This window comes from Salmo salar, chromosome 02, assembly GCF_965601325.2.
Source record: "Salmo salar chromosome 02, fSalSal1, whole genome shotgun sequence".
Classification (NCBI taxonomy): Eukaryota; Metazoa; Chordata; class Actinopteri; order Salmoniformes; family Salmonidae; genus Salmo; species Salmo salar.
This window is the reverse complement of record NC_138292.1, coordinates 19,436,044-19,457,561: the sequence shown is the minus strand read 5'-3', so window position 1 is coordinate 19,457,561 and position 21,518 is coordinate 19,436,044. Positions and strand designations below refer to the sequence as shown.

Sequence of the window (21,518 nt, the reverse complement as noted above, 5' to 3'; positions counted from 1 at the left end):
ATAAAATGTTTCGACTAGCTACACATTTTGAACGCATTAGACACATGAACACTTTCATGTTGTGGATAATTTATTCAATATGTTGAAATACATGACTTGCATTAAAAGTTCTTGCATTAGAACATTTACATATCATATTTGAAGAGAATAATATGTTTATTCAGTTAGGCTCTATCACTTCAAGCCATACAATTATACAATGTGCAAAATAGGAGGTAGAAATTATAGCAACATTTTTAACACAGCTCAGTGCTTCTGTGTGTTTGAGTGTGTGTGTGTGGTTGTGTGTCTGTCTGCTGTCTGTGTGTGTGTGTGTGTGTGTGTGTGTGTGTGTGTGTGTGTGTGTGTGTGTGTGTGTGTGTGTGTGTGTGTGTGTGTGTGTGTGTGTGTGTGTGTGTGTGTGTGTGTGTGTGTGTGTGTGTGTGTGTGTGTGTGTGTGTGTGTGTGTGTGTGTGTGTGCGCGCGTGTGTGTGTGCATATGTGTATCTGTGTGTTGTGTTTAAATCAGTTAGATACATAATTGTGTGTATATTCAAAACTTAAGTCTTCACAATATCGCCATTCCGTGTATAACTCTTGTCCGACTGGGTTGAGGTTAGCTAGCTTTCTAGTCCAATGCAGACAGTATGTCCTCTAAGAATACTGCACACTTTGTGTCGTCCAACCTCCAGTATCAGACTATAATATGCAGATTCTCATAGTTCCCACTAAGTCTTGCTGGAACTACCATCCTGAATATCTGATCCCCAACATCTATACAAACTTATCTGTACATTTATTGCAAGAATCTCTTTAGTGCTTTTGGAATCATACTGAGGTGCAATTTATCATACATAACCGTTCAGCCAGAGCCATACACATCACAGAGTTCGTGGATGATAGTTAGTTAGATCTCAGTATATCTACGGCTCTGGGTTCAACAGCACAACATTGATCCATCCCCTTCACTATACATTAACACATTTCCAAAGGCTCAGAGCAACTAGGTTTTGGTGCAAGAGAGAGAGAGAGAGGGAGAAAAGTAAGAAGCATTGCCAAAACATGCAGCTAAAGTCATTCTTAGGGGGAGGTTAGTTATTTTGTAGGATTTGATACACAGGGAGGGAAGTTGTAGTATTTGACCAAGGCTCCTGTTCATTTGGAGTACATTATGGGGGGTTGTAGCATAACAAACAAATCAAATCGCTATGTCCACGGTCATCTCAGAGAGAGGAAACGCCGAGTTTGGGAGTATGATGTCTTAGACCAGTGTTATTACATTTACATTTTAGTCATTTAGCAGACGCTCTTATCCAGAGTGACTTACAGTAGTGAATGCATACATTTCATACATTTTTTTCTTCTATGCTGGCCCCCCGTGGGAATCGAACCCACAACCCTGGTGTTGCAAACACCATGCTCTACCAACTGAGCTACAGGGAAGGCTGTAATAGAGTTAGTTTTGAGTTTGGGGTAGATGGTATGTGAGTTTTGAGTTTGAGGCACCTTTCTTCTGAAGGCAGTTTGGAGATGGACTAGGTAAGGGGTGTTGAGGATTACATGTTGATTTTACCTCAAGAAAATGAACCACAAAAAAAAATGACTAAAATAATAACGATGTAAGATTGTAAACATACGGCGACACTAGCAGGCCATTAAACTTTCACTGTCAGTGGGCAAAACGAGTATACATTTTCTGTACATTTTACAGTGTCATCAGGAGAAAAGGAAGGTTAACCATTTCACGAGTGGAAGACAAAAAGGTGAGTTCCGTGAACACTTAAAATGAGTTTCGCTCCGGATGAAGAGCTGGATTAATGAACGTACATTTGAGTTTTGAAAAAGAGTGAGCAGTTTAATGAGTGTATGCGGTTCGTGTGAGAGTGATGTTCACAGCTCCAGAAAAGTGTTTACCTTAGACACAGATCTAGGATCAGCTTATGCTCCACTGATCCTAACCTTAACCATTAGGAGGGGAAACACTAAACTGACCATAGCTCAGAGTCTAGGAGAAACTTAATTATCCTACTCCTTCTCTCCATCCTCTCTAGTCTTGAAGTTAGAGAGAGATCCCAGAGAGTTGGAGAGGACAGATAGAGTTGTGTTCAGTATGGCTAGGTGGAGGTTGAAGATAGGAGGTTAGTCGAGAGGTCAAAGTTCAGGAAAGGAAGGCCAGGCACAGGTGCAGAGGAGGGCTCCAAGGGGAAAGAGGAAGGATGCATGTTGAAAGTATTGGAACAAGGCTGTAGCAAAGGTCCAGTCGTTCCCTCCTCATAGTGCTGACTCCCTCCACCGCCCATCAGGATATGTCAGTAGCCTGTTCCTTCATCCTTCCTCTCCCATGTCTAACTCATCCTACCATCCTTCGCCTCTCCTCCTCCCTTTGTATCTCTTCTTCATTAGACCATACCATGCCTCCACTCTCCTCTGTGTGTGTACACTTTCTGCCTCCTCTCCTTTTCCTCCCCCTCCCCTCCCATCTTTCCTCCCTCCTCCCCCTCTCACAGGGCTGACTCTGTGTACAGCGCCCCTGATGACCCGTGAGGGGGGTTGGCTGTCAGTAATCGCCATAGCGACGCAGAGGAGGAGGAGCTTAAGTCGCCGCAGCTGCGCAAGTGGATCCCCTCCGTCACAGGGGTTTGGTTGCTATGACGGCGGTTGTGGCGGCTGTCGCTATGGGAGTGGTGGTGACCACGGTGATGAGGGTGTGGGGGGTGGGATCCCTGGCTGGCCCCCCAGGAGTTACGTAACACCTGGAGACAGACAGACAGACACTAGTGTGAGTGTGTGCGTCTGTATGTGTGTGTGAGTATGTGTGTATTTACTGTATGTGTGTATATGTGTCAGTGTGTGTTACCTGCTCTAAAGGGAGATGGCCTGTCCCGTTGCCCTCCACCCCGCCTCTCCTTTTCTGACCTTGTCCCGTGTTCCCAGAATGCTCTGCGGCGGACGCCAGGTTCCGTTTGGAGCGCTGCAGGAAGCGAGCCACCAACCCCCTCGTCACCTGACAGGAAGAAAAGGAGAGAGGATGAGAAATGAGGACCTGGCATAATCTTTCTACATACAATATGTCAATTTCTAGATATAAGTATCTTTGCAGAGTTTATGGCTGCTGTTATTAGTCTTTTTCAGCCATTACACACCTTGAGGTCCCCAAGAGAGCGGTTGCATTCTTTGGGCAGGTGCAAGGGAGAGTTGGCGGGGCCTTTGGAGAGGGGCAAGGTGCGCCCCATGGTGGCTGCCTTCACACTGCCTTTCCTGGGGAGGAGGGCTGAGGGGGGCACCAGAGAGGAGCGGGGCAGCAGGCATGCCTCAGAGGACGGACCTGGGGAAGACAGACAGAAACTATAATCTGTAGTGTCTAACCCAAGGGTGGTCAATACTGCCTTCTCTAACCGCTAACCTTTAACTTCTCACCTGTGTCTGTAGAGGTCTGAGAGCCCTCCCTCACTCCTTTACTGCCCACTGAGCCACCACTGAAGTCAACTAGAGCAGAGAGGGAGGGAGAGAGCAGAGAGGGAGGGAGAGAGGAGAGAGGGAGAGGAGAGAGGGAGGGGAGAGAAGAGAAGGAGTTGGGAGAAGGGAGAGAGGGTGGGAGAGTTGAGAAAGGGAGGAGAGAAGGAGGGAGAGAGAGGAAGGGAGAGAGGAGAAAGGGAGGGAGGAGAAAGGAAGGGAGAGAGGAGAGAGGGAGGGGAGAGATGGAGGGAGAGGGAGGGAGAGATAGAGGAGAGAGGGAGGGAGAGAGAGAGAGGAGAGAGGGAGTGAAAGAGGAGAGAGTGAGGGAGAGGGAGAGAGGGAGGTATGATATAGATATGAAATGCAAACTATCACCTCGTCTTTCTTGCATAGTGTGTTATATAGTGTGTTCATAGTGTGAGTTGTAAATCACTAACACTGGATGTCTGTACATGTGTGTTGTGTGTGTGTACCCACCTGTATCAGCAGAAGAGCTGAGGCCAGGCTCGCTGTGTGACCTCACTAGGGTCAGAAGCCCGCCACTATCCCTCCTCTCGCTCCTTCCACCCTGACGACGCAGGTATAACGGCTGTAGGGGGAGGGGCACCCCATTGCCCTGACCACCCTGCTGATTGACAGCTGAGGATGAGGAAGTGGCAGGAGCTGCAGAGGCAGAGGTGGAACCGCGTCGTAAAGGGGTGCAAGGCCCGACTCGTTTCTCTAGGATAGAGGAGCGCTGGTGAGAGGTGGCGCCCTCTAGCAGCTCCAACTGGGAACAACTACTGGCCAACATAGCCTGTCGCCTCAACACTGGAGACCTGCAAAGAGGGGGGAGGGGGAGGGTTGTTCTCTTTTGAGAAGGAGCTGTAAGAAAGTGGCTGTGAACTGTGTGTGTGATTGTCCTTGTACTTACCTGTATGTAGCTGTAGCAGTGCTAGATGAGGAGCAGGAGTTGGACCTCTCTCCTCTGTAGCATCGCCTGGCCCTGGGGCCCACCAGGGGACTCTCTACCAGGGGACTCTCCGGGGCTTGGGGAGGGGGGGCACGGAAGCTCACATACTCCCCTCCTTCTCCCCCGTCTCCCCCCTCCACTCCCCAGGTGCTCCCTCTCTCCCCCCTAGCCCTCCCCCCCACCCCAACGAGGCAGGAGTCCTCTGAAGGTGAGGAGTCATCTGGGATGTCAATGATCTCCGACATCAACAGAGAACCACTGTCCATGGAGACTGGATGGAGGGAGACGGTTCATTTACTTGTTTATATAAGGCTAAATTTATGAATTGGCAGTGTTGCCTGTTTACAGTTGAAGTCGGAAGTTTACATACACTTAGGTTGCAGTCATTAAAACTCGTTTTTCAACCTCTCTACAAATTTCTTGTTAACAAACTATAGTTTTGGCAAGTCGGTTAGGACATCTACTTTCTGCATGACACAAGTCATTTTTCCAACAATTGTTTACAAACAGATTATTTCACTTATAATTCACTGTATCACAATTCCAGTGGGTCAGAAGTTTACATACACTAAATTGACTGCCTTTAAACTGCTTGGAAAATTCCAGAAAATGATGTCATGGCTTTAGAAGCTTCTGATAGGCTAACTGATACAATTTGAGTCAATTGGAGGTGTACCTGTGGATGTATTTCAAGGCCAACCTTCAAATTCAGTGCCTCTTTGCTTGACATCATGGGAAAATCAAAAGAAATCAGCCAAGACCTCAGAATATTTTTTTTACTAGGATTAAATGTCAGGAACTGTGAAAAACTGAGTTTAAATGTATTTGGCTAAGGTGTATGTAAACTTCTGATTTGAACTGTAGGTAAAGAGTCAATGGGCCCTTCATGGAAACTCTCCATTCAATACAGACCTGTAAAAACATGAATAATAGAGCTGAAGTGAACAGAATGTAGCATGTGACTCTCACCCTCTCCGCTGAAGGCAGTGGATGTGGCCCTCTCTCCTGACAGCTCGTTCCCATGGCTGTCAAACACCGTGGCCTAAAGACAACCACACAGGACATGTGTTTAATAGACACACACACCCGCATGCACACGTACACACATACAAACACACAGAGGCAACTGTCCTGTATTCCTGCTTAGCACGTTCTCTCTCTCTCACACACACACACACACACACACACACACACACACACACACACACACACACACACACACACACACACACACACACACACACACACACACACACACACACACACACACACACACACACACACACACACACACACACACACACACACACACACACACACACACACACACACACAAGCAAACATGTCCAGATTACCCCACTGACCTGGCTAGCTGCTCTCTGTCCCATCACTAATTCGTAAGGAGGGGGACAGTCAGTGGGGTACAGAGGCACTGGACTCTCCATCGACCCGTTATAGGTGATACTGAGGACATATAGATACACAGACAAACAATGAAGAATGATTTTATTGGCTATTTACAAATGCTAGCGTGTGTGTGTAATAATAATATATATATTTGTGTTTACAGTTTTTTTTCCAATTGCTAACATGCATTGGTCCAAACTGAAGTCACATTGTGAAAACTCTTCACACAGTCAGCGACACAGAAGTGTATTTGGACCAAACTGTGAATCATTTTTCATTGCTTTCACACAAAATGCATCCAATGACCTTATTCTCCAAAATCCATGAACTTTTTTCTCATTCATACTCCACCACCTGCAAAACTATATACTTGCAGCACGTTTTCAAATGCTGACACACTGTTTCCAAAACTGTGAAAAACACATTCAACACAGAATGATGGCAAATGTCATGCATTTCTGCAGTAACCTGATTGAAACATAGAAAAACTCAGCAGAACATTTAATAATTCCAAACACAGCTGATTGCAATTTCAGCTGAAAGCCTACCCAAGTGTCCTGTTTTTAGTCTCGCTACCAAACAGACAAAAGAGGACGGCTTAGGAATGATTTAGCTTGGAAACATGGATGAAGGAAGACAGGTTGGTGGGGGAAGAAGAGTGGCAGGGAGAGGGAGAATGTGTGGAGGATGAGATAAGGGCCACAATTATTGACCATGTTGTAAACCATGGTCTCTCTTGAACTACATATTACAGTACAATACAGTATGTTTACATTTTTACATGTACTGACATTTGGAAATATATTGATTGTTTTGTGTTTTTCAGTAGGATCCAAAGGTTGCCTCCCAGAGGAGGAAGAGGCAGAATATTATCAGCTGAACAGGAAATTGCCGTGGTTGACATGATAATTGGCAACAATGCAATAAAACTGTGGGAAGTTCGGGACAGAGTGCTGGTAGACTATCACTTTTGGGAATGTGAATACAGTCAGCACAACGACAATTGCCAGAGTCCTAGAGAAACATAAAATAAGGATGAAGCAGTTGTACACTGTACCCTTTGAGAGAAACGGTGAACCTGTGAGAGAACTCCGGTATCAGTATGTCCAGGTAAGATGTCTGTTCAATACATACACATGTAAAGTACTGTAAAACTGTGGATTTACTGTATTTTAGAGAGTAATGGAGATGGAAGCCAGGCAAACTGCACATACACTCATCTTTGTGGATAAAGCTGGATTCAACCTGGCAAAAACATGCCACAGGGGAAGAAATGTGATTGGACAGAGAGCAACCGTGGATGTCCCAGGCCAGAGAGGAGCTAACATCACAATGTGTGCAGTACTGTCCAATGGTGGTTTGCTGTTACACAAACCACTCATTGGCCCCTACAATACAGAGAGGCTCACTTCTTTTCTGGATGACCTGCATAATCGACTTGTGCCAGCGGAGGAGAGAGGGGCAAGAAACTCCCCTACCTTCGTTGTTGTGTGGGATAATGTGGCATTCCACCACTCTGCTGCAGTCACAGACTGGTTTACTGCACATCCCAGGATGTCAGTACTATTCCTGCCTACATACTCCCCCTTCCTAAACCCCATAGAGGAGTTTCTCTCTGCGTGGAGGTGGAAGGATTATGACCACCATCCACATGACCAGATGTCCTTACTGGACATGAATGCGGGGTGTGGAGACACTTCTCCTGAAGACTGCCAGGGTTGGATTACAAATTACAGAAGATACTTTCCAAGATGCATCAACTGAGAAGACTTAAGATGTGATGTTGATGAGAACTTGTGGCCAAATGCAGGAGAGAGGGAGAACTAGAACCCTCACAGTACTGTACAGTATGAGTGATTATACTATACATGTTGATGAGAACTAGAACCCTCACAGTACTGTACAGTATGAGTGATTATACTACACATGTTGATGAGAACTAGAACCCTCACAGTACTGTACAGTATGAGTGATTATACTATACATGTTGATGAGAACTAGAACCCTCACAGTACTGTACAGTATGAGTGATTATACTATACATGTTGATGAGAACTAGAACCCTCACAGTACTGTACAGTATGAGTGATTATACTAGACATGTTGATGAGAACTAGAACCCTCACAGTACTGTACAGTATGAGTGATTATACTATACATGTTGATGAGAACTAGAACCCTCACAGTACTGTACAGTATGAGTGATTATACTACACATGTTGATGAGAACTAGAACCCTCACAGTACTGTACAGTATGAGTGATTATACTATACATGTTGATGAGAACTAGAACCCTCACAGTACCGTACAGTATGAGTGTTATACTATACATGTTGATGAGAACTAGAACCCTCACAGTACTGTACAGTATGAGTGTTATACTACACATGTTGATGAGAACTAGAACCCTCACAGTACTGTACAGTATGAGTGATTATACTATACATGTTGATGAGAACTAGAACCCTCACAGTACTGTACAGTATGAGTGATTATACTATACATGTTGATGAGAGCTAGAACCCTCACAGTACTGTACAGTATGAGTGATTATACTATACATGTTGATGAGAACTAGAACCCTCACAGTACTGTACAGTATGAGTGATTATACCAGACATGTTGATGAGAACTAGAACCCTCACAGTACTGTACAGTATGAGTGATTATACTATACATGTTGATGAGAACTAGAACCCTCACAGTACTGTACAGTATGAGTGATTATACTATACATGTTGATGAGAACTAGAACCCTCACAGTACCGTACAGTATGAGTGATTATACTACACATGTTGATGAGAACTAGAACCCTCACAGTACCGTACAGTATGAGTGATTATACTACACATGTTGATGAGAACTAGAACCCTCACAGTACTGTACAGTATGAGTGATTATACTATACATGTTGATGAGAACTAGAACCCTCACAGTACTGTACAGTATGAGTGATTATACTATACATGTTGATGAGAACTAGAACCCTCACAGTACTGTACAGTATGAGTGATTATACTACACATGTTGATGAGAACTAGAACCCTCACAGTACTGTACAGTATGAGTGATTATACTATACATGTTGATGAGAACTAGAACCCTCACAGTACTGTACAGTATGAGTGATTATACTACACATGTTGATGAGAACTAGAACCCTCACAGTACTGTACAGTATGAGTGATTATACTATACATGTTGATGAGAACTAGAACCCTCACAGTACTGTACAGTATGAGTGATTATACTATACATGTTGATGAGAACTAGAACCCTCACAGTACTGTACAGTATGAGTGATTATACTATACATGTTGATGAGAACTAGAACCCTCACAGTACTGTACAGTATGAGTGATTATACTATACATGTTGATGAGAGCTAGAACCCTCACAGTACTGTACAGTATGAGTGATTATACTATACATGTTGATGAGAGCTAGAACCCTCACAGTACTGTACAGTATGAGTGATTATACTATACATGTTGATGAGAACTAGAACCCTCACAGTACTGTATAGTATGAGTGTTATACTATACATGTTGTTAATGTGTTTTTGTAATTATTATTGCAGTCCTGGAATTTCTGGAATTAGTTTTTTGTTTCAACTTTTTATTGTTCACAAGTAAATTACTATATGCAAAGATATAGAAAAAATTAAGGTTATTGAAGCAAATTGCTGCATTTCTGATTCATTCTTGTTACATATACTTTAGTACAGTCAATAAAGTGAAAAGGTGTTCATCTTATTCTATAATGAAATACTGATTTATGTGAAAAATCATTCAAACTTCAAAGAAAAGTCCATCATTTATGTAATTCTCCCTGTTAGTGTTTTTTAGGTCAGTGTGTTATGAGTGACTGTATGCTTTCTGAGTGAGAATTGTTGCCAGTGTTTTGGTCGAACAAGCTTATTTTGAGACATGTATGAAGTGTTTTGGTGGTTTGAATGAGTTTTGGAGGTGAGATTAACTGTTTGGCCAAGATGCATGTTGGTAATGCAGACTGTGTGAAGAGTTTTGAAAGAGTGGCTTCAGTATTGACCAATGATTGTTAGCAATTGAAGAAAAACTGTAACAAATGTGGTTCTTGCATACCCCAACTCCCCCTGAGACACCCGCAGGGAGTGGGGTCACAGCCAGGGTCACCATTGTCCAGCGCCCCTGGAGCAATTAGGGTTAAGTGCGATGCTCAAGGGCACAGCAACATATTTATCACCTTGTCAGGTCCGGTATCCGAACCAGCAACCCCAACGCTCTAACCTTCAGGCTACCTGTGTGTGTGTTATTACCTCTGTGCGTCTGTCTCAGAGCTGCAGGTGTATTCAGGGGGGTAGTAGGGGGGCGGAGGGATGGGCGGGACAAACTCCTCAAAGTCCATGATGTTGGTCAGGAAGGCGTCCTGAGGAGTGGTGCATTCTGGGTTGACGGAGCGAGAGCGGTGCGGGGCAAGCTAGAGAGAAACAAACAGAGATAGAGGAGGGGAGGAATCATAAGGGATGGATAAAGAAAATATTTTGTGTGTGTGTGTGTGTGTGTGTGTGTGTGTGTGTGTGTGTGTGTGTGTGTGTGTGTGTGTGTGTGTGTGTGTGTGTAGACTCACCAGGTGCACTAGGTCCAGGGAGAAGATGTGTATACTACAGGTGACAGTAGAGAGAGTACAGATGATGGTAGAGAGAATACTCAGACCACAAGCACTGAACAACAGGTCCTGGAACAGAGAAGAGGACACTCAGACCACAAGCACTGAACAACAGGTCCTGGAACAGAGAAGAGGACACTCAGACCACAAACACTGAACAACAGGTCCTGGAACAGAGAAGAGGACACTCAGACCACAAGCACTGAACAACAGGTCCTGGAACAGAGGAGAGAATACTCAGACCACAAGCACTGAACAACAGGTCCTGGAACAGAGGAGAGAATACTCAGACCACAAGCACTGAACAACAGGTCCTGGAACAGAGAAGAGGACACTCAGACCACAAGCACTGAACAACAGGTCCTGGAACAGAGAAGAGGACACTCAGACCACAAACACTGAACAACAGGTCCTGGAACAGAGAAGAGGACACTCAGACCACAAGCACTGAATAACAGGTCCTGGAACAGAGAAGAGGACACTCAGACCACAAGCACTGAACAACAGGTCCTGGAACAGAGGAGAGGAGATCAGCACGTAACACACAGTCAGGAGGCCAGGGCAGTTAGGAGCAGTTTGGTTACTGTTTGTAATAATTTATACATACTGCAGCGTGCATCATGTGCCTTGGCTATTATATTATGCTCTGCTTACATCATCTGCATCAATTATTGTCGACATCAGAAAACGTAGCCCACATACTCTCAGAGAATATAGACGCCACACACACTGAGCTGTCATTAAACACACACACACTGAGCTGTCATTAAACACACACACACTGAGCTGTCATTAAACACACACACACTGAGCTGTCATTAAACACACACACACTGAGCTGTCATCAAACACACACACACTGAGCTGTCATTAAACACACACACTGAGCTGTCATTAAACACACACACACTGAGATGTCATTAAACACACACACAATGAGCTGTCATTAAACACACACACTGAGCTGTCATTAAACACACACACTGAGCTGTCATTAAACACACACACTGAGCAGTCATTAAACACACACACTGAGCTGTCATTAAACACACACACTGACATGTCATTAAACACACACACTGAGCTGTCATTAAACACACACACACTGAGCTGTCATTAAACACACACACTGAACTGTCATTAAACACACACACTGAGCTGTCATTAAACACACACACACTGAGCTGTCATTAAACACACACACTGAGCTGTCATTAAACACACACACACTGAGCTGTCATTAAACACACACACACTGAGCTGTCAAAAAACACACACACTGAGCTGTCATTAAACACACACACACTGAGCTGTCATAAAACACACACACTGAGCTGTCATTAAACACACACACTGACCTGTCATTAAACACACACACTGAGCTGTCATTAAACACACACACTGAGCTGTCATTAAACACACACACACTGAGCTGTCATTAAACACACACACTGAGCTGTCATAAAACACACACACACTGAGCTGTCATTAAACACAAACACACTGAGCTGTCATTAAACACACACACTGAGCTGTTATTAAACACACACACTGAGCTGTCATTAAACACACACACTGAGCTGTCATTAAACACACACACTGAGCTGTCATTAAACACACACACTAAGCTGTCATTAAACACACACACTAAGCTGTCATTAAACACACACACTGAGCTGTCATAAAACACACACACTAAGCTGTCATAAAACACACACACTAAGCTGTCATTAAACACACACACTAAGCTGTCATTAAAAACACACACACACTGAGCTGTCATTAAACACACACACTGAGCTGTCATAAAACACACACACTGAGCTGTCATTACACACACACACTGAGCTGTCATTAAACACACACACACACTGAGCTGTCATTAAACACACACACTGAGCTGTCATTAAACACACACACTGAGCTGTCATTAAACACACACACTGAGCTGTCATTAAACAGACACACTGAGCTGTAATAAAACAGACACACTGAGCTGTCATAAAACACACACACTGAGCTGTCATTAAACACACACACTGAGCTGTCATTACACACACACTGAGCTGTCATTAAACACACACACACTGAGCTGTCATTAAACACACACACTGAGCTGTCATTAAACACACACACTGAGCTGTCATTAAACACACACACTGAGCTGTCATTAAACACACACACTGAGCTGTCATAAAACACACACACTGAGCTGTCATTAAACACACACACTGAGCTGTCATTAAACACACACACTGAGCTGTCATTAAACACACACACACTGAGCTGTCATAAAACACACACACTGAGGTGTCATTAAACACACACACTGAGCTGTCATTAAACACACACACTGAGCTGTCATTAAACACACACACACTGAGCTGTCATCAAACACACACACACTGAGCTGTCATTAAACACACACACACTGAGCTGTCATTAAACACACACACACTGAGCTGTCATTAAACACACACACACTCAGCTGTCATCAAACACACACACACTGAGCTGTCATCAAACACACACACACTGAGCTGTCATTAAACACACACACTGAGCTGTCATTAAACACACACACACTGAGATGTCATTAAACACACACACACTGAGCTGTCATTAAACACACACACTGAGCTGTCATTAAACACACACACTGAGCTGTCATTAAACACACACACTGAGCTGTCATTAAACACACACACACTGAGCTGTCATAAAACACACACACTGAGCTGTCATTAAACACACACACTGAGCTGTCATTAAACACACACACTGAGCTGTCATTAAACACACACACTGAGCTGTCATTAAACACACACACTGAGCTGTCATTAAACACACACACTGAGCTGTCATTAAACACACAGACTGAGCTGTCATTAAACACACACACTGAGCTGTCATTAAACACACACACTGAGCAGTCATAAAACACACACACTGAGCTGTCATTAAACACACACACTGAGCTGTCATTAAACACACACACACTGAGCTGTCATTAAACACACACACTGAACTGTCATTAAACACACACACTGAGCTGTCATTAAACACACACACACTGAGCTGTCATTAAACACACACACTGAGCTGTCATTAAACACACACACACTGAGCTGTCATTAAACACACACACACTGAGCTGTCAAAAAACACACACACTGAGCTGTCATTAAACACACACACACTGAGCTGTCATAAAACACACACACTGATCTGTCATTAAACACACACACTGACCTGTCATTAAACACACACACTGAGCTGTCATTAAACACACACACTGAGCTGTCATTAAACACACACACACTGAGCTGTCATTAAACACACACACTGAGCTGTCATAAAACACACACACACTGAGCTGTCATTAAACACAAACACACTGAGCTGTCATTAAACACACACACTGAGCTGTTATTAAACACACACACTGAGCTGTCATTAAACACACACACTGAGCTGTCATTAAACACACACACTGAGCTGTCATTAAACACACACACTAAGCTGTCATTAAACACACACACTAAGCTGTCATTAAACACACACACTGAGCTGTCATAAAACACACACACTAAGCTGTCATAAAACACACACACTAAGCTGTCATTAAACACACACACTAAGCTGTCATTAAAAACACACACACACTGAGCTGTCATTAAACACACACACTGAGCTGTCATAAAACACACACACTGAGCTGTCATTACACACACACACTGAGCTGTCATTAAACACACACACACACTGAGCTGTCATTAAACACACACACTGAGCTGTCATTAAACACACACACTGAGCTGTCATTAAACACACACACTGAGCTGTCATTAAACAGACACACTGAGCTGTCATAAAACAGACACACTGAGCTGTCATAAAACACACACACTGAGCTGTCATTAAACACACACACTGAGCTGTCATTACACACACACTGAGCTGTCATTAAACACACACACACTGAGCTGTCATTAAACACACACACTGAGCTGTCATTAAACACACACACTGAGCTGTCATTAAACACACACACTGAGCTGTCATAAAACACACACACTGAGCTGTCATTAAACACACACACTGAGCTGTCATTAAACACACACACTGAGCTGTCATTAAACACACACACACTGAGCTGTCATAAAACACACACACTGAGGTGTCATTAAACACACACACTGAGCTGTCATTAAACACACACACTGAGCTGTCATTAAACACACACACTGAGCTGTCATTAAACACACACACACTGAGCTGTCATTAAACACACACACTGAGCTGTCATTAAACACACACACTGAGCTGTCATTAAACACACACACTGAGCTGTCATTAAACACACACACTGAGCTGTCATTAAACACACACACTGAGCTGTCATTAAACACACACACTGAGCTTTCATAAAACACACACACTGAGCTGTCATTAAACACACACACTGAGCTGTCATTAAACACACACACTGAGCTGTCATTAAACACACACACACTGAGCTGTCATTAAACACACACACTGAGCTGTCATTAAACACACACACACTGAGCTGTCATTAAACACACACACACTGAGCTGTCATTAAACACACACACACTGAGCTGTCATTAAACACACACACACTGAGCTGTTATTAAACACACACACTGAGCTGTCATTAAACACACACACTGAGCTGTCATTAAACACACACACTGAGCTGTCATTAAACACACACACTGAGCTGTCATTAAACACACACACTAAGCTGTCATTAAACACACACACTGAGCTGTCATAAAACACACACACTGAGCTGTCATAAAACACACACACTAAGCTGTCATTAAACACACACACCAAGCTGTCATTAAATACACACACACACTGAGCTGTCATTAAACACACACACTGAGCAGTCATAAAACACACACACTGAGCTGTCATTAAACACACACACACACTGAGCTGTCATTAAACACACACATACTGAGCTGTCATTAAACACACACACTGAGCTGTCATTAAACACACACACTGAGCTGTCATTAAACACACACACACTGAGATGTCATTAAACACACACACTGAGCTGTCATTAAACACACACACTGAGCTGTCATTAAACACACACACTGAGCTGTCATTAAACACACACACTGAGCAGTCATTAAACACACACACTGAGCTGTCATTAAACACACACACTGACCTGTCATTAAACACACACACTGAGCTGTCATTAAACACACACACACTGAGCTGTCATTAAACACACACACACTGAACTGTCATTAAACACACACACTGAGCTGTCATTAAACACACACACACTGAGCTGTCATTAAACACACACACTGAGCTGTCATTAAACACACACACACTGAGCTGTCATTAAACACACACACACTGAGCTGTCATTAAACACACACACACTGAGCTGTCATTAAACACACACACACTGAGCTGTTATTAAACACACACACTGAGCTGTCATTAAACACACACACTGAGCTGTCATTAAACACACACACTGAGCTGTCATTAAACACACACACTAAGCTGTCATTAAACACACACACTAAGCTGTCATTAAACACACACACTGAGCTGTCATAAAACACACACACTGAGCTGTCATAAAACACACACACTAAGCTGTCATTAAACACACACACCAAGCTGTCATTAAACACACACACACACTGAGCTGTCATTAAACACACACACTGAGCAGTCATAAAACACACACACTGAGCTGTCATTAAACACACACACACACTGAGCTGTGATTAAACACACACATACTGAGCTGTCATTAAACACACACACTGAGCTGTCATTAAACACACACACTGAGCTGTCATTAAACACACACACACTGAGATGTCATTAAACACACACACTGAGCTGTCATTAAACACACACACTGAGCTGTCATTAAACACACACACTGAGCTGTCATTAAACACACACACTGAGCTGTCATTACACACACACACTGAGCTGTCATTAAACACACACACACACTGAGCTGTCATTAAACACACACACTGAGCTGTCATTAAACACACACACTGAGCTGTCATTAAACACACACACTGAGCTGTCATTAAACAGACACACTGAGCTGTCATAAAACAGACACACTGAGCTGTCATAAAACACACACACTGAGCTGTCATTAAACACACACACTGAGCTGTCATTAAACACACACACTGAGCTGTCATTAAACACACACACTGAGCTGTCATTAAACACACACACTGAGCTGTCATTAAAAAGACACACTGAGCTGTCATAAAACAGACACACTGAGCTGTCATAAAACACACACACTGAGCTGTCATTAAACACACACACTGAGCTGTCATTAAACACACACACTGAGCTGTCATTAAACAGACACACTGAGCTGTCATAAAACAGACACACTGAGCTGTCATAAAACACACACACTGAGCTGTCATTAAACACACACACTGAGCTGTCATTACACACACACACTGAGCTGTCATTAAACACACACACACTGAGCTGTCATTAAACACACACACTGAGCTGTCATTAAACACACACACTGAGCTGTCATTAAACACACACACTGAGCTGTCATAAAACACACACACTGAGCTGTCATTAAACACACACACTGAGCTGTCATTAAACACACACACTGAGCTGTCATTAAACACACACACACTGAGCTGTCATAAAACACACACTGAGGTGTCATTAAACACACACACTGAGCTGTCATTAAACACACACACTGAGCTGTCATTAAACACACACACTGAGCTGTCACTAAACACACACACTGAGCTGTCATAAAACACACACACTGAGCTGTCATTAAACACACACACTGAGCTGTCATTAAACACACACACTGAGCTGTCATTAAACACACACACTGAGCTGTCATTAAACACACACACTGAGCTGTCATTAAACACACACACTGAGCTTTCATAAAACACACACACTGAGCTGTCATTAAACACACACACTGAGCTGTCATTAAACACACACACTGAGCTGTCATTAAACACACACACTGAGCTGTCATTAAACACACACACTAAGCTGTCATTAAACACACACACTAAGCTGTCATTAAACACACACACTGAGCTGTCATAAAACACACACACTAAGCTGTCATAAAACACACACACTAAGCTGTCATTAAACACACACACTAAGCTGTCATTAAAAACACACACACACTGAGCTGTCATTAAACACACACACTGAGCTGTCATAAAACACACACACTGAGCTGTCATTACACACACACACTGAGCTGTCATTAAACACACACACACACTGAGCTGTCATTAAACACACACACTGAGCTGTCATTAAACACACACACTGAGCTGTCATTAAACACACACACTGAGCTGTCATTAAACAGACACACTGAGCTGTCATAAAACAGACACACTGAGCTGTCATAAAACACACACACTGAGCTGTCATTAAACACACACACTGAGCTGTCATTACACACACACTGAGCTGTCATTAAACACACACACACTGAGCTGTCATTAAACACACACACTGAGCTGTCATTAAACACACACACTGAGCTGTCATTAAACACACACACTGAGCTGTCATAAAACACACACACTGAGCTGTCATTAAACACACACACTGAGCTGTCATTAAACACACACACTGAGCTGTCATTAACACACACACACTGAGCTGTCATTAAACACACACACTGAGCTGTCATTAAACACACACACTGAGCTGTCATTAAACACACACACTGAGCTGTCATTAAACACACACACTGAGCTGTCATTAAACACACACACACTGAGCTGTCATTAAACACACACACTGAGCTGTCATTAAACACACACACTGAGCTGTCATTAAACACACACACTGAGCTGTCATTAAACACACACACTGAGCTGTCATTAAACACACACACTGAGCTGTCATAAAACACACACACTAAGCTGTCATAAAACACACACACTAAGCTGTCATTAAACACACACACTAAGCTGTCATTAAAAACACACACACACTGAGCTGTCATTAAACACACACACTGAGCTGTCATAAAACACACACACTGAGCTGTCATTACACACACACACTGAGCTGTCATTAAACACACACACACACTGAGCTGTCATTAAACACACACACTGAGCTGTCATTAAACACACACACTGAGCTGTCATTAAACACACACACTGAGCTGTCATTAAACAGACACACTGAGCTGTCATAAAACAGACACACTGAGCTGTCATAAAACACACACACTGAGCTGTCATTAAACACACACACTGAGCTGTCATTACACACACACTGAGCTGTCATTAAACACACACACACTGAGCTGTCATTAAACACACACACTGAGCTGTCATTAAACACACACACTGAGCTGTCATTAAACACACACACTGAGCTGTCATAAAACACACACACTGAGCTGTCATTAAACACACACACTGAGCTGTCATTAAACACACACACTGAGCTGTCATTAAACACACACACACTGAGCTGTCATAAAACACACACACTGAGGTGTCATTAAACACACACACTGAGCTGTCATTAAACACACACACTGAGCTGTCATTAAACACACACACTGAGCTGTCATTAAACACACACACACTGAGCTGTCATTAAACACACACACTGAGCTGTCATTAAACACACACACTGAGCTGTCATTAAACACACACACTGAGCTGTCATTAAACACACACACTGAGCTGTCATTAAACACACACACTGAGCTGTCATTAAACACACACACTGAGCTTTCATAAAACACACACACTGAGCTGTCATTAAACACACACACTGAGCTGTCATTAAACACACACACTGAGCTGTCATTAAACACACACACACTGAGCTGTCATTAAACACACACACTGAGCTGTCATTAAACACACACACACTGAGCTGTCATTAAACACACACACACTGAGCTGTCATTAAACACACACACACTGAGCTGTCATTAAACACACACACACTGAGCTGTTATTAAACACACACACTGAGCTGTCATTAAACACACACACTGAGCTGTCATTAAACACACACACTGAGCTGTCATTAAACACACACACTGAGCTGTCATTAAACACACACACTAAGCTGTCATTAAACACACACACTGAGCTGTCATAAAACACACACACTGAGCTGTCATAAAACACACACACTAAGCTGTCATTAAACACACACACCAAGCTGTCATTAAATACACACACACTGAGCTGTCATTAAACACACACACTGAGCAGTCATAAAACACACACATTGAGCTGTCATTAAACACACACACACACTGAGCTGTCATTAAACACACACATACTGAGCTGTCATTAAACACACACACTGAGCTGTCATTAAACACACACACTGAGCTGTCATTAAACACACACACACTGAGATGTCATTAAACACACACACTGAGCTGTCATTAAACACACACACTGAGCTGTCATTAAACACACACACTGAGCTGTCATTAAACACACACACTGAGCAGTCATTAAACACACACACTGAGCTGTCATTAAACACACACACTGACCTGTCATTAAACACACACACTGAGCTGTCATTAAACACACACACACTGAGCTGTCATTAAACACACACACACTGAACTGTCATTAAACACACACACTGAGCTGTCATTAAACACACACACACTGAGCTGTCATTAAACACACACACTGAGCTGTCATTAAACACACACACACTGAGCTGTCATTAAACACACACACACTGAGCTGTCATTAAACACACACACACTGAGCTGTCATTAAACACACACACACTGAGCTGTTATTAAACACACACACTGAGCTGTCATTAAACACACACACTGAGCTGTCATTAAACACACACACTGAGCTGTCATTAAACACACACACTAAGCTGTCATTAAACACACACACTAAGCTGTCATTAAACACACACACTGAGCTGTCATAAAACACACACACTGAGCTGTCATAAAACACACACACTAAGCTGTCATTAAACACACACACCAAGCTGTCATTAAACACACACACACACTGAGCTGTCATTAAACACACACACTGAGCAGTCATAAAACACACACACTGAGCTGTCATTAAAAACACACACACACTGAGCTGTCATTAAACACACACACTGAGCTGTCATAAAACACACACACTGAGCTGTCATTACACACACACACTGAGCTGTCATTAAACACACACACACACTGAGCTGTCATTAAACACACACACTGAGCATCATTAAACACACACACTGAGCTGTCATTAAACACACACACTGAGCTGTCATTAAACAGACACACTGAGCTGTCATAAAACAGACACACTGAGCTGTCATAAAACACACACACTGAGCTGTCATTAAACACACACACTGAGCTGTCATTACACACACACTGAGCTGTCATTAAACACACACACACTGAGCTGTCATTAAACACACACACTGAGCTGTCATTAAACACACACACTGAGCTGTCATTAAACACACACACTGAGCTGTCATTAAACACACACACTGAGCTGTCATAAAACACACACACTGAGCTGTCATTAAACACACACACTGAGCTGTCATTAAACACACACACTGAGCTGTCATTAAACACACACACACTGAGCTGTCATAAAACACACACACTGAGGTGTCATTAAACACACACACTGAGCTGTCATTAAACACACACACTGAGCTGTCATTAAACACACACACTGAGCTGTCATTAAACACACACACACTGAGCTGTCATTAAACACACACACTGAGCTGTCATTAAACACACACACTGAGCTGTCATTAAACACACACACTGAGCTGTCATTAAACACACACACTGAGCTGTCATTAAACACACACACTGAGCTGTCATTAAACACACACACTGAGCTTTCATAAAACACACACACTGAGCTGTCATTAAACACACACACTGAGCTGTCATTAAACACACACACTGAGCTGTCATTAAACACACACACACTGAGCTGTCATTAAACACACACACT

General features: G+C 43.0%; 2 protein-coding genes across 2 annotated transcripts in view; both read right to left on the bottom strand.

The window, feature by feature from the left end:
• Positions 1-52: 52 nt before the first annotated feature.
• Positions 53-4,250, bottom strand: LOC123728170 (uncharacterized). Its single transcript, XM_082960519.1, has 4 exons — positions 3,913-4,250; positions 3,123-3,465; positions 2,837-2,983; positions 53-2,732 (listed from the first exon to the last, which is right to left on the bottom strand). Exons 2-4 carry the CDS (start codon positions 3,210-3,212, stop codon positions 2,481-2,483), a joined length of 489 nt encoding a protein of 162 aa, XP_082816645.1. The 5' UTR covers positions 3,213-3,465; positions 3,913-4,250; the 3' UTR covers positions 53-2,480.
• The window catches only part of LOC123733553 (protein ENTREP3-like), a 101,826-nt gene continuing 83,531 nt past the window's right edge, over positions 3,224-21,518 (bottom strand). Inside the window, exons 5-12 of the mRNA XM_082968610.1 lie at positions 10,405-10,512; positions 10,094-10,254; positions 5,752-5,851; positions 5,357-5,429; positions 4,349-4,658; positions 3,913-4,253; positions 3,397-3,465; positions 3,224-3,237 (exon numbers count right to left, since the gene is read on the bottom strand). Of these exons, the coding sequence (XP_082824736.1) occupies positions 3,224-3,237; positions 3,397-3,465; positions 3,913-4,253; positions 4,349-4,658; positions 5,357-5,429; positions 5,752-5,851; positions 10,094-10,254; positions 10,405-10,512 (1,176 nt within the window). The remainder of the gene's footprint in view (positions 3,238-3,396; positions 3,466-3,912; positions 4,254-4,348; positions 4,659-5,356; positions 5,430-5,751; positions 5,852-10,093; positions 10,255-10,404; positions 10,513-21,518) is intronic.

Coding starts and splice junctions, on each gene's coding strand:
- LOC123728170 (XM_082960519.1), bottom strand. CDS start 3,212: ATGGGGCGCACCTTGCCCCTCTCCAAAGGCCCCGCCAACTCTCCCTTG. Junction 2,984..3,122: donor GCTCTCTTGGGGACCTCAAG/GTGTGTAATGGC, acceptor TCTTCCTGTCAG/GTGACGAGGGGGTTGGTGGC. Junction 2,733..2,836: donor GCCATCTCCCTTTAGAGCAG/GTAACACACACT, acceptor GTCTGTCTCCAG/GTGTTACGTAACTCCTGGGG.